The sequence below is a fragment of the Zingiber officinale genome, chromosome 3B (assembly GCF_018446385.1).
Source record: "Zingiber officinale cultivar Zhangliang chromosome 3B, Zo_v1.1, whole genome shotgun sequence".
NCBI lineage: Eukaryota > Viridiplantae > Streptophyta > Magnoliopsida > Zingiberales > Zingiberaceae > Zingiber > Zingiber officinale.
In genome coordinates, this window is record NC_055991.1 from 124,153,590 (window position 1) to 124,168,859 (window position 15,270).

General features: G+C 36.1%; 1 protein-coding gene across 1 annotated transcript in view; it reads right to left on the reverse strand.

Moving 5' to 3' along the window:
- Positions 1-9,970, reverse strand: part of LOC121967567 — a 28,441-nt gene extending 18,471 nt beyond the window's left edge. Inside the window, exons 1-4 of the mRNA XM_042517875.1 lie at positions 9,516-9,970; positions 5,691-5,830; positions 5,502-5,601; positions 5,336-5,434 (exon numbers count right to left, since the gene is read on the reverse strand). Of these exons, the coding sequence (XP_042373809.1) occupies positions 5,336-5,434; positions 5,502-5,601; positions 5,691-5,830; positions 9,516-9,863 (687 nt within the window). The 5' untranslated portion in view covers positions 9,864-9,970. The remainder of the gene's footprint in view (positions 1-5,335; positions 5,435-5,501; positions 5,602-5,690; positions 5,831-9,515) is intronic.
- Between the last annotated feature and the right edge of the window lie 5,300 nt (positions 9,971-15,270).

Consider the following 15,270-nt stretch of genomic DNA (forward strand, 5'->3'; position numbering starts at 1 on the left):
AATGGAAAACCAGAAGATCTAAAATATTATAGAAGTGTCATAATAGCCTTTTGTACTTAACTGCAAGTGACCTGATATTTTATTTGCAATTAGTATGTGTGCCAGTTATCAAACTTGTGCTAAGGAGTCCCACCTAACAAATGTTAAAAGAATTTTCAGATATTTAAAAGACACGACGAATGTGGAAATTTAGTACCCTAAAATACCTAATTTTGAACTAATAGGTCAGACTCCGATTATGCCAACATTGTAAAATTATAAATGGTGGATGATAATTACTTGGACCATCATTTGTCAGCTAGTTTATAGAAAACGACACTGTGTCGCTTTATCTATTATCAAAGCCGAGTATATAGCAATGGGTGAATGTGTGACACAATTATTATGGATGATGCACACATTAAAAGACTTTAACTTAGAATATAAAAATGTAAAAAATTTTATTGATAATGTAAGTTCAATTAACTTAACTAAGAATTCAGTGCATTATTCAAGAATCAAACATATTAAAATCAAATACCACTTCATTAGAAATCACGTCGCCAAAGGAGACATTGAACTCAACTATGTTGAGTCCAAGTCAAATTTGGTTGGCATCTTCACTAAACCATTACCAAAATTTGAATTTAGTAACTTACGAAGAAGACTAGGAATGTGCACGATAGACTAGAACTCTTAGTATCAAATAAATTTTCAAAGTGGTTTGCAAATTCTAGGCTACTCTAATTTTTTTATTTTTTTTAAAAAAAATCTCATTTTCCTAGTATTTCAAAATTTATTTTAGCCTTAATCTAGGACGAATCTTTAGAAAGCATGATCCTATAGATCTCGGTAACGAACATCTCGCAGACACTAGATCTACCTTGATTGTGTATTCAAAAAACTTAGAATAGCGTGAGATTGGACTTCAGATGCTTATATCACTGCATCAACATAAGTCTAGATGAAAAATACAACGGTACATTGATCAACTTAAGTAGTCCTTTTTCAGTAACTTTCTAACTAGACATTAGTACTTAACTTGAATAACCAAGTGAACACTGTTATCTTCTGATAGTTAGTTAGTAACTAAAGGTTAGACATTTATGGTCAGTTTACTTGGAGGGATGAATTAGAAAATTGGGAAAAGTTTTCCATACAGAAAACTTTCCGCTGTTTATTTCACAAGGATGAATTATTTATCCTTCCCCTCATTTACATATTACAAAATGATAGACTAATGGATTTACAAATCCATCCGTGGATTGATTTTATAACAAATTTTCATCCACCCAAAATCGGGCGGAATGTCTTTCTTCTCTTGTTGTTGCGTCTCTAACATCCTATACTCAACCTCATGAGACGCCAACGTTGACGGCCCTACGCAACTGCTTGCGCTCGTTGTGAGCAACGGTCATCCCCGCATGGCCACTTGCGAGTGGGAGCGAGGCATCCCCTCACGGCCGCTCACGAGTAAACTGAGCATAAAAGAGGGAGAAACTATGCTCCAAATCAACAAGCAAGGCAGTAATCACTGCTTCTCATCGTGGAGCCGATCGAATAAGAAGAGGCCGCAAAATCCTCCCACCGTCACACTGGCGGCCATCACCCAAATGAGGGCCCCCAAAGCTAGCGGCAGGACCATCGATACCTTGAAGTTGAACCCCACCATGAGCGACGTCGCCAGCGCCTAGATCACCGCCTTCAACCTCCACCTCTGCTCCACCGTACCCTCCCCGACGCCGCCCGCTCGAACCTTCCGAGGCAGTAGAAGAGAGCCAAAAGGTCGGAGTAGGAGAACACGAAGCCCAATCTCTAGGGATCGCCACGAGCCCTGTAATCGTAGACTGCGACGCTAGCGTTAAGGTAGAGCAGGGGAAATACAGAAAGCCAAGTGCAACGGCGCAGGGGGGCATCAATGGGGCGCAGCAGCCCCAACGGTTTCTGCCATGATCGTCTTGCTTATTTCTTTCTGCCATCGCAGCAAATGGAAAATTCTGGAAACTAAGAATTAACCTGCAAGAATTTAGATTCATATCAAATGTCCTATTTATCTCTTTATCAACATACTAATTTATCAAAGAGCGCACATACTAATAAAGGTGGCAACCAATAGGTAGTGGGAATGCGTTGGTAACGGGCAGGCAGCACCAAATACGAATCTCATGGGGCTTCCACTGCTCTTCATCTGACTCGCGAGCACGACCGCTTGCAAGCACAACAACGTGCCGGGCCTTCTTCTCGAGTTTCTCTTCCATGTCGCCTTCTTCCTCCTTTCTTCCCATTTCGCCATCTTTCTCATTTCTTCCTAATGGATTCTTTTCTCTTCCCTTTTTCTCCCTGAGAGATTATTTTCTTTTCTCCTCTCCTCGCAGGGATATTTTTCCATAGCTGATTCCATTCCCTCACTCATCCGCCCGTACAAGTAAATGGAGCATTAAGGAGAATTTTTAGATAAATATTTTTAAAGTAATATCAGGTGCAGGGAGGATATTTGAAAACTACTTTAAAAGAGTCATATTTCAAAGCCTTGTAAAATTTTTTCACTTTGTTATGAAAAAACAGTTTGAAAATGTTTCCGAAACTAATGTGATTCATTTCTTTGAAAAATTAGTTTAAAAAACTCTTTTCAAAATTTGCTTTTAAAAAAATGTACTTTCAAAACTTGCTTTGAAAAACATTCTTATACTTTTTCAAATATCTATTTTAAAAAAATGAAATGAAAAATATTGCGAAAATTACTTTATAAATGTTTGAAAATTACTTTGGAAAATATTTTGAAAGATATTTTCAAAAAATACTTTATTGACTTCTTAAAACTTTTCTGAAAACACTTTCAAAAATATTTTGCAAAATCTTGCAAAAGTTTTATGTTTGAAAAATTTTTCTTGCAGAATATTTTTGAAAACTGCTTTGCCAAATGTTTGTTTTTTGAAAATGTTTTCAAAAAACTTGCTTAATTTTTTTTGAAAAGTTTGGCAAAATGCTTTCAAAACTTGCTTTGAAAGGCATTTTTAAAAATGCTTTTTGAAAATTATTTGGAAATGCTTTGCAAAATTTTTCTTGAAATCATTTACTTCCCCACAATAAACCTACAAATTTTTATGAAAAAAAAAAATCCCTTCAAATAGTTTATTACTTAATATGCTTACTTGTGTATTTCTATATTTCATATTTTGGTATACTTATATGCATCTCTTTTTTTATGAATGTCAAAAGGGGAGGGTTAGGGTTTAAGTAAAAAAACCAACGAAAATCTGAAAAACTTTACCCTAAAATGATCAAGAGAATAAAACTTACCTATTTCATTTTCGATTTCTCTTACAGTCATTTTTGGTACTATATATGTTTGCATATTTTTTTCTAACTTTAATCTAGATTGTCATTGCATCAAAAAGGGAGAGATTGTTTGTGCAGTTGGCACCAATGATCAAACTTAAATTTTGATGAATGACAAATAGGTTAAAGTTAGATGTGTTGTGATCTAACCCTTTCTACCAAGTGTGCAGGACTTGACTGGTATGTCCAGTTGGGTCTGCGGACCTAACAACTGGCGGAAAGACCTGGTAGACTATAAGGAGTCAAGAGATTCTGCATGGTAAGTAAGATAAGACACTGGAGAAGAGTATTTCAGTGAGGACGAGTTTCATTTGAGAACTTTAGGAGCGGGTCCAATTTAGGTCCATTTCAGAAACCTAAATTGAAACCCTGATTAGATCCTGGTCTCGGAGAAAGAGGATATACTATGTTTTGTTGGACTAACACATCTTGCAGGTGAAAGGAGCACAAAATGCCTTGGATAAACAGCACCCAAGGCACCTTAAATGCAAAGGAAGGCGCCTTCGAGAGCTTAGAAGGCGCCTTTAGTCGGATAACGCAGAAAACCTCGACGACGATAAGAGCCAATTTTTGGGAGATAAAAGTTGGTATTGAAGACGCTTTCAGTGGTGTTGAAGGCGCCTTCCATCTCCTTTAAAAGAACTATTCAACCAAGGCTTTACATACAACTCTTCTACAAGCTTCTACGCGTTCATTCGACGTTCTGACTGCTCCAACTTCGTACTGCTACTATGCTACGACACTACTGCGCCCGACTGCTGCTGAGAAGCCGTCCAACACCGAGCTCGATCTGTTAAAATTACAAGTATCGAGTAACGAAGTTCCCTTGTGTACTTAATGACTGCTTAAAGTAAAGTGTAGTTTGTTACACGTTTCATATTCTTTTTATTGTACTTGATCCCCTCTTTTGGCAGTTCTAGAAGAAATCTTTAGTGGATTATCCGTCATTAGGTCCGCGGGATCTGGGTCGTGAAGTAGGAGTCACCGACGGCTCCGAACCAAGTAAAATCAACCGAGATCGCGTACTTGTGTTTCTGCTTTCTATTTCTGTGTTTAATTCTGCTGCATACTTTAGATTTCAAAAAAAAAAGATAAGTTTTCTAAAATCACATGATTCACCCCCTCTCACGTGTAATAATCCTACAGATGTATCTCCTCTTTTCCCTCCCTCTGATTTTAACATTTCATCTCCTGACCAATAGACAAAATAAAAAATTGAGTCAAGGAAAGAGAATCTTCAAATTTTAGTTGGTGTCATCCATTGGTGCTTCTTTTCACCTACGCTCTCTTTTTAGCGTTTCATTTCCTTCATATATCCACAAGACAAAATAGAAGGATGAGACATGGGAAGAAAATCTTCCTATCTCAATCGAGTTCAGGCAATACTAGCTAAAATAGATACTTGAAAAATACACTTGAAATCATGTTGATAGGGGTGGCATAGACACAGTGACATTTACTTTGCCACAATTACTTGTGCCCACATAGTATCAATATAGATCAACAACAAAAATGATGCATTATACCTTATTGATACCAGTCGGCACTTGAAATCATGATGGTATTACAAAAAAACAAACTTTGTTGTCAATGGTTTGCAAAGATGTGTTACTTTTTTGGATGGAACTTGGAAGATGTTCATAGTTCTGATTGTCTAACAAGGATGTTACTGGTCTTTACAAGAAACCAATCTACTTGGATGCAAGCCAATGTAATCATAACTTGGTGATGACTTTGCAAACTGTATCATTATTAAACAAGTTTCTGAAAATTAATCTATCCTATAGTAATTAGGTCAGATATTTCCTTTGTGGGTTGTGCTTAAAGTCAATTCAAGGAGAAGTCAAAGAAGTACTATATGCAAGCAATATTAAGAATTTCACATTTAAGTATCTTACCAACAAACACCAAAAGTTTCAATTATTTCACTATATATTCCTACATTTCTGCTCAAATTTCAGTAAAAATTAGGTTCTAGGAATGTAGAGAGTTCATGCTAAGGTGTTAGTCACCTCACCTGGGCACATGCCAAAGAGAAGAGCAAAGAGTCACCATGTCTCCAGTGACTTCCCCAAAGATGAAACTTGTTCTTGGATTTGGCTGAATTATAGGCACACTGCAATTGTTTAACAATATATCAATTTGAATATATATGCATAATGTATGTTTGTTAAAAACTCTACCTGTGCAAGCCTGGCTAGAAGATATAGTGCAAGAGTACGCTGTCTACTTGGATCATCCAATGCTAATATCGATAAACCTGCAACTGAACCGGCAACTATTCTGCACTATTTTGCCCTCAATTATATCATTAACACAATTAACATATGGTATTGTGAGCAAATTATGTCAGTATAATGACATGTACTTACACATTAATTGGTGTCTCTTTCCTCCTGAACTTTCTTAAAAAGCACCTAAGAGCATGGTAAGAACCTGTAAAGCCACCAAAAAGTAATCCAATACGGCAAGCTTCTTCTCTTACAATCAGATCTTTCTCAGAAACAAGTTGCTGTATCACAAACATAGAGATCAATAATATAAATTGCCCTTCTGCATTACATACAAATGATTTAGGTAACAATTTAAAAGGGTAAAATAGGTACTTCAATCTTAGATAGGGTGCATTTTAACAACTAATTGGAATTCTTATGGGTATTCTCACATTAGTCTAATGTTGGGGGGCATTTTTAAAAAGTTAGTAAATGTTGAGAGGCAATTCAAAGATTACCCTAAGAAAAATGACATAAAAGATCTCACAACACTTGCATGGCACCTTATGTAATCACAAGAAATGACACATCAATCACAGTAAAAAATCTTTGTTCCAAACAATGTTTCTTTGCCAATTGAAATGAGACAATTGTGTGGCAAAAGGTGATACGCTCGCCCCAGACGCCCCTCCACGCGCTCAGCATTTGGAAGGGAGATAAATCACGAATTCACGATGACCAAGTGGCGTCTCTTTAGGAAGGAGAGATTTAAATCCCTAGGGGATTATTCACCCGGCGATTGTTCCCCGAGATTCGATCCCTGCTCTCTTGTTGACAAACTACCATTGGAGTACCAACTCGGCTATGCCTATGGGGGGCAAAATATCAACTTTAAATGAAATGAGATAATTTTTGGAGCAAAAAGGTGATATCGCTCACCCGAAGAGCCCAGTATTATTGACCCCATGGTAAGATATAGGCAGGTAAATCACGGGAGCATTTTGCCCTAGCGCCCTTTGCATGGGGGAGGTCAAGCACCCAACGAGACATTTTGCATTCGTTGGGAATTGACCCAAGATTTATTGGAGCAAACACCCATGCAACTACCAACTACGCCAACCAGTGGGAGCAATGAAACGAGACAATTTTGATACCATAATAGGGTGTCAAAAATGGCTAGTGGAGAATCAAAAATGGCATGAGGAAAGAGATAAGATGAAGAAAAGAAAGTGTAGATGATCATTGATATGGACCAAAATACTAGAGGGGGAGTAGTGCATGCAACCTACAAATACAAATTCGTTGATTCTCTTGTACTTATATACGGCTAAGGCACTTGATAAAATCCATGGGTGTTTAAATAAACATAGTAGAAACAATAAAAACATGCGAAGAAAAGAACAATGCTAAAAAAAAATGCTTACATGGTTTGAATCCAAAGACCTACTCTATGACCTATCGACCCATTAGGTGGATCAAGCCCAAAGACTATTTAATAAAATGCTCCTTTATCATAGGTGGAGAAACCTCATAAAAAAGAAATCTTCTTAACAAAGTATGAAAATGAAGAACAAAAAGAAAATACCAAACATCAACATCTAGATGCCTCAAAATGAGCACATAAAGAGCGAATATTGACTATGTATGAATTGTGTATTCGAGATCATTTGTACCCTTAATTACAATAGCAATGTAGCATTCAAAAAGAGAACAAAGATACTCATTCAAATAAGTTCTGGATTTGAGTCAACTCAATTCATGTTCAGTTGATTAAAGTCTTTATAAGAAAACATTATCGACCAACAACTACTTTTCAGTTGACTCAATCTTTTTCTAGTTAATTCATATTAATTTAACTGGCTTAACTTGTTTTACTTGGTTCATCTAGATTAGATCACAAGGTTATCAATCAACAAATGTCATCTTCAGTTGACTCAAAGATGCTTCGGTTGACTCAAATATAAGGCAATCGACTAATCCCTTTCTGCTCAACTTAAGCCACTTCAGCAAACTTATCCATCTAACATATATTTTTGAGTGAAAGACTCAATTCAAACATAGAGCAACATTATCTCAAGCAAAGAATTTGCAATTGACTTAACAATCAACTCTACACTCCAATCAACTAAAACTTCCATAAATTAACTCAATTTGTTCAAGGATCTCAACTTTCCTCGCCTTACACAATATGAGCCCGCATATGAGGAGAGGTTTAAGATCATTGATAGAGATGACTCTCTTGACTATTAGTTGCCCCTCTCATTCAATATTGAGCAAGTGAGAAACACTGGGACAGTGATGGGTCATCATTATGACAAGGTTGGATGACCACCCTAAAGGCTCACAACAATCTCAAGCTAGAATAAGGCTCAAGAATTTGAGCTAGAATACAAGCAAGTGACGAAAACTCTTTCGCCTCTCATGCAAGTTCAATTATAATTTTAGATAATACAAGCAATAGGTCACATAGATCGATCGAGTTTCACAGTCAACCTAATTTGATTAGATTTAAATTAATTCCATCCGTAGCACTCCCAATTTAATCAAACTGCATTAATTTTATCTATTTCATAGTGAAATTTAACTTATTTCTAATTAATTGTTTTCAATCTCTAGTTTCTTAAACTTCTACATGATTTTCTTAAGGCAACTGATTTCTCATTAAAGATAGATCAAGCCTTTGCCAATATTGATCCAACTTGGGCAATCTATCAAATTTGACCACCATGTTACTAACTGCCTCTTTGGAATTGTCAAGAGAGTTGTTCAGCTATTTTATGAATAATGGACTTCAAGTGACTAGGACTAAAAGCTTCAGATTCTTATACTCACCCATAGCGGAACTAACGGTGGTAGGTTCTCCTGTTCCCATTTAGCAACAAGAAAACTTTAGAGGAAAATCTAATCATCTTTGACAGTCCCTCTATATTGTAAGATTGAAGATGAATTTGAGTTAAATACAAGTTTGAACTCAACACTCTTTATGACAAAGCATCCGAACAAGATATAATAAAGCTTCATTTTCTTATAGACCTCAGGGTGCCTTTTATTTTTCAAGCCTGTTATGATGCCATGTGGATGTAGAATGCCTACAATTTGTGAACTTCTTTTCTAGGAAACAAAGCAGTGATAGTGTGGAAGAACTTTCCAAGAGAAAAAAAAAGAGTCCACTAGGCATCTAGTTGTTTTCTGATATTGATCCAAATACTTCCCTTGGATTCACATCAATATTGTAATTCATAATTGGTTGATACAGAGCCTCAGTTTCCTCCCAACCAGAATATAAAACTACCACTCCTTCCAACGATTCAGATGCTCATTGACCAAGCTGATCATTCTTTATATCAAATTCTCAAACAGCAATGAGAATACCCTATGGTGGAAAGTTGTCTAGACTGCATGCTGCTAGATTGTGTTAAGTGGAGATAGTGTTAGGTTGAAATGTTAAGAGCGTCTTAATAATAGAATTTGTTTTTCTACTCCAAATAATTTGACCTTATTACATAGTCCAGATTTGACATCATCATCTTGAACAATATCTGTTCACCAAATAGATCCAGTTACTAAACAACCTCTCGAGTTTATCCTGAATCAACCAGATAACCTATTGGTTGAAAGCCAGAAATCTGCTCGATAATATCAAAGAACAAAAAGTTTCATGAGAACTATGCAAAAATAATCCACTCACGTTAGCTCTATGATTAATCTTAAAAATTTCTTTTAGAAAAGGCCACCACATTAGACATAGTTACACAGACAAAGATATAACAAAAAGTAATTGCCACGAATTTAATCAATTTTGCAAAGTCAAAGTACATTCACATAATATCTGAATTGGAATGGTTTCCATTTTGCATTCATCTTGAAAACAATTGATGAATTATTGGCGCAATAATAAGCGCCTAAGACGATTCAGTGCTAACTAACTGCCTCTGCAGAAATCTCATTTCCAGCATAAAAGGAAGCTAAAAGAAGCATACCTACCTTAAGGTCAATGATAGAGGAATAAGACTGGCGCCTGGCGAGCTTGAACGCTCGGAGGAGGATACCGATCCCAACCCTAACTCCGTATGAGAGAAGAAAACTCTGGCACAGGTTCCCGATGGCGTGAGCGATGCAGGAGTCGTCATGGTCGCAGCAGGGTAACATGTCTCCACCACATCCGCTTTCGTCCGAACGCCTGGCATTATGATGGCGCTGTAACTCCTCGATCGCCTCACGCAGCCTTTTCTCTGCTTCCTGGAGCCGGCGCTCCGCTGCCTCTGAGGGCGCATCGCCCCTCTGCACGAGATGGGGTGGATAATGGCCGTCGATGGCGGCGGATGTAGGCATAGCAAAGAGGATGTGCGGTTGCCGACGCCGGTACGGCGGATGGATTATTTGGCTGAGTGGAAAAGAAGGGAGGTCGACGGCGACGATGACGCAAGTTGCTTGCTACATATTTATCATTTCAAAATAATATTCAACGAATTTTAATAGGGCAACAATCCAAACCTAAGGTATGATTTGTGTGTTTTTCATTTTTATTTTTTGAAAAACACTTGTTTCTGAAAAATGATGTTTGGTTTACATTTTTGTATCTGTTTTCTAAAAAAAATAGTTAGTATTTTCTAGAAAAATAAAGAATGACAAAAAGTTATTTTCTATTTTCTAGAAAACGCATGTTTTTTAAAAAATGAAAATGAAAAACGTGCAAACCAAACGCAACCTAAAGTTTTGAATTGATTGTCCCAAACTTTAAAAATATCGAAAAGACACTTTACATGAATACATAACTATTGTTGAAGCTGATTTTTAAAAATAAATCCTACAGTTTAATTATATTATTTTTTTCTTAGGATCTACGGCTTACCAAATGGCACACCCAGAAATCTTAATTGACCAAAAGACGTATATTACTTTGGTATTTACCAAAGAAAGTACTTTTTCAAGTGCACTTCCCTTTTATCCTTCTGACAAATTTAATTTCTTTTGTCGTTTTTCTTTTCTCCCTCTTCTCTTTCCTATCTCCTCTCTCATATCTCCTATGCATGCTGCTTCTTTTATTTTTCCTTTCCTTTCTTTTCTTTTTTTTTTGCATGCATGCATAGCATAGGCTTGATATACGAATTATATCAGTTCAACGACATTTAAGATTTAGTTAATTTTTTTATAACATTTTAATGCATTTAGAAGAGCTAAAAAAATCATGAATAGCAAATTTGAACTCATTGTAATCTCAGAAATCCACAGGAATTGAAATAAGTACAATCAGTTGGGTCTGATATGTGATTCATATCAGGCCTAACGTGTAGGTTTTTTTTGCTAATTCTTTCTTCTTAGATTTTAACATCTTCTAAAAGTCAAAATAAATAATGGATAGTATATTTGAACTCCTTGCAGCATCAAGAATCCACAGGAACTGAAATGGGTACAATCACAGCTTTCTAGGTCCATCAGTGGGTTTTGACCGAAACCCACTGATGGACCTAAAGACTCTGATTGCACTTATTTCAATTTCTGTGGATTTCTGATATTACAATGAGTACAGATTTGTTATTCATGATTTTTTTAGCTCTTCTAAATGTATTAAAATGTTATCAAAAAATTAACTAAATCTTAAATGTCGTTGGACTGATATAATTTGTATATCAAGCCTATGCTATGCATGCATGCAAATAAAAAAGAGAAAAGAAAGGAAAGGAAAAATAAAAGAAGCAGCATGCATAGGAGATAGGAAAGAGAAGAGGGAGAAAAGAAAAACGACAAAAGAAATTAGATTTGTTAGAAGGATAAAAAGGGAAGTGCACTTGAAAAATAAGCAATTTTTTGTCAATTAAGATTTCTGGGTGCGCCATTTGGTAAATTGTCGTAGGATCTAAATCGATACTATCATGAGTCTAATTTTTTAGACATCAAGATCACGTTCTATCTTATTTTTCCAAAAATATTTTACATTTCTGGAGAAATTAAAATAAGCAATAGAGGATATTATTGAACTCCTTGCAGTCTTAAAAATTCACAGGACCTGAAATGAATCTAATTAGACGTGTCTAAGTTTATTAGTAGATTTTGGTCTAAATTAATTGAGAAACCTAGACAAGTCCGATTGGATCCATTTCTGATCCTATGAATTTCTAAAGCCGTAAGGAGTCCAACGGTACCCTCAATTGCTTATTTCAACTTTTCTAAAGGTGTTAAAATGTTATTAGAAGAATCAATTAGTGTTGGGACTGATATGTTCCTTGATTTGAACATATCATACCCAACGTTCATATCATGTCCATATTAGACCTTATATAAATCTTATTAGGTCCAATGCTAGTTGATTCTTTCAATAACATCAAAACTCATTAATGGACCTCTCCAATTAGATCATTTTAGGTCTCGTAGATTTCTAAGGTCGTAAGGAGTTCAACATTGCCCTCTATTGCTTATTTCAGCTTTTCTTGATGTGTTAAAATATTATTGGAAGAATCAACCAACATTGGGTTTGATATGAATCATATTAGGCCTAACATGAGCTTGGTATGAACTTCATATCACGTCCAACGGTAGTTGATTCTTTCAATAACTTTTTGACCTAAATCCACTGATGGACCTAAATAAGTCCGATTGAACTTATTTTAGGTCCTATGAATTTTTGAGACTACATGGAGTTCAATGGTGTCCTCTATTGCTTATTTCAACTTCGTTGAAAGTATTAAAATGTTATTGAAATAATCAACTAGCATTGAGCCTGATATAAAGTTTATATTCCTATTAGGTCTAATGCTAGTTGATTTTTCTAATAATATTTTAATACATCTAAAGAAACTAAAATAATCAATGGAGGATAATGTTAGACTCCTTGCAGCCTCAGAAATTTACATGACATAAAATGGATCCAATCGAACTTACCTAGGTCCATCAATGAGTTTCTAAGGCTACAAGAAGTCCAGTGACATTCTCCATTATTTATTTCGATTTCTCTAAAGGTGTTAAAATATTATTAGAAGAATTAGCTAAAACATAATCCTAGTCTCATGAAAATCAAGCTCGTGGTAGTGTCAATTCAGATCCTCCAGAGAAAAAAGATAATGTAATTAAGTTATGGTAATGATTTTCAAAAATCAGCACTATAATAGGTATGCATGTATGAAAAAAAAAATAATGAAAAGAGAGGAGAGAAGAGGGGTTGCATGCATAAGAGAGAGAAAGAAGAAAAGAAAGGGAAAAGGTCAAATTTGGCATAGGGTAAAACGACAAAAAGGTGCACTTTTTGGACATTTTTAAAGTTTGGAATGCTTCTTGGTCAATTCCGAACTTCAGGTGCGCCTTCGCACTACAAAAACAATCGTGATTATTGATGGAATTTTTCATTATAACTCCATCGATGTAGTCATTTAGTAATAGAATTACGACGAAAAATCATTTATCGAGAGATAATTTGTCAAAAACATTTTTATCGATGAAATTTGAATTCTGTCTATGTTTAGTGTTTACCGACGAAATAAATTTTGTAGTAATATTTTCTAATGGAAATTAAATTTCTATAGTAATTTTACTGACGTAAACACTATTCCGTCAATGAATTCTTTTAAGGAATATAGATGGAAATGATGTTTCTGTCAATAAACAGTAACGATAGTTTCCGACAGAAACAGAGTTTCAATCAGTAAACACTGACAAAAACTCTGTTTCCTTTGGTAAAGGTAGTCGATATTTACCGACGAAATGCTAGTTCTGTCGGCAATAAAAAAATAACATGGAACAATTTATATTTATGATCATCCCTATTTACAATTTTCATATATACAAGAAACCATCATAGACAACGATATTTCATACATACAAACAATCACATTCATACAATCACATACAAACAATTACATCCATAATCTACACATACAAACACATTTCATGCATCCTAACAATCCATTCATACATTTCATACAATTCATACAAACACAAATAACTAAAATCCATATAAACAAGGGTACTAAATTATGGAAATAAACTAATAGAAAGTATCTAAATATCCATAATAGAAACCATCACAATCATCTAAAACAAACAAAATCTAAACAAATCATAATAATAGAAACAAACTAAACTATCCAAATATCCATATTTAAATCCAAATTTATATAATCAGATATTTTAATACATGATAGAAAATATTCCAAATAATACATCCATATATAATAGAAAATCCTATAGAAAGTAAAATATGATATATTATGATCAGATTTATGTATAATTAAAAATTTTACACATATGTATAACTAGTTTTGATACCTAGATAGAAATGAGCATGTGATGATCAATATGTCTATAGGGATTCTTGAAACCTATAGTAATACAATATTTATGAATGAGCAGATTAAAATATCAAAATAGAATAAATATATTTTGCATGGTTTGTGTATGATAAATAAAAAACTAACTTGTAGTTAAAAAAACCTCAAAAAAAGTGAATTAACACGGTCTGATAGGTCTTAAGTTTCCTGTGACTTAAAATCATGTGGTGTCAAGGTGAAATTAGCCATGACCGCTCGCATATGGCCATGAGAGATTCATGATCGGCGTCCATCCTTCGATCCTCCTCAGCTCTCCTTTAATCGTCCTCAGCTCTCCTCCACTCTTCAACGACCCTTTACTGATCCACATCAGTCATCCTATTGAGGCCAGTTGAGTTCGCAATTCTTGATTTTCATGTATTAAAGATTGCACATCAATAGAAGAAGAGGAACTAGCACAACCTCCAGGAGTTCTTAAATGATCAAATGCAACTTTGCCCTGAGAGCTAAGGTCGTAGAAGGTGGAGTTTTTTATCCGTCCACGGACAACATCATAATATATCTCATTTAGTACCTTGATGGATAGAGGTTGTGACCCCCCCCCCCCTCCCTTTGCTGGTGGCTGAGATACCTGAGCTACTCTATTTGTCATTTCATGCCATATGAAAAAATATAATATGATTAATGTTAGGATCTCTTCGTACGGCTAGAGAGGGGGGGTGTGAATAGCCGACCCCAAAACGCTCGCGTTTCTTTCTACAAACTAGGGTTAGCGCAGCGAAAAATACAACAAAGAAACGAAAGAGAAGAAAACCAAACCTTAACACAAGGATGTAACGAGGTTCGGAGATTAGGGCTCCTACTCCTCGGCGTGTCCGTAAGGTGGACGAGCCCTGTCAATCCGTCGGTGGATGAATCCCCGGAAACCCGGCTAATAAATACTCCTTATGGGTGGAGAAACCTCGCCACAGTCTTTTGCAACAGCAAACAAAGGAGTACAACAATAGAGACAACAAACAAGAACAACAGAAATTGTAAAACACTTGCTTGCCTCTTGTTGTCGATGGAACCTGATGAAGCTTCTCGGATCCGCAGCTAGAACACCGAAACTCACGCAGCAGAGATGAGAGCTCAGCAAAGCTCAAGAGCACACCAGCAGCTCAATAGCGAAGAGAAGAGGAAGGAGAGAGAATGCAGAGTGCCCTCGACCCCTTTATACTGCGAAGAAGGCGGCGAAGAAACTAGCTGCGTCACGGCTAGAACCCCGATTGGTCCGTGGACCGATCGGGAAGAAGCTCTTGCTTGTTCGTCCCGATCGGTCCATGGACCGATCAGAACCTCTGATCGGTCATGGGGACCGATCAGGCCGATCCGGTCCATCGACCGATCAGGCAACATCCTGATCGGTCAGTGATCGTCCCGATCGGTCGTGGAGACCGATCAGATACACCGATCGGTCCCCGGACCGATCGGGAGCT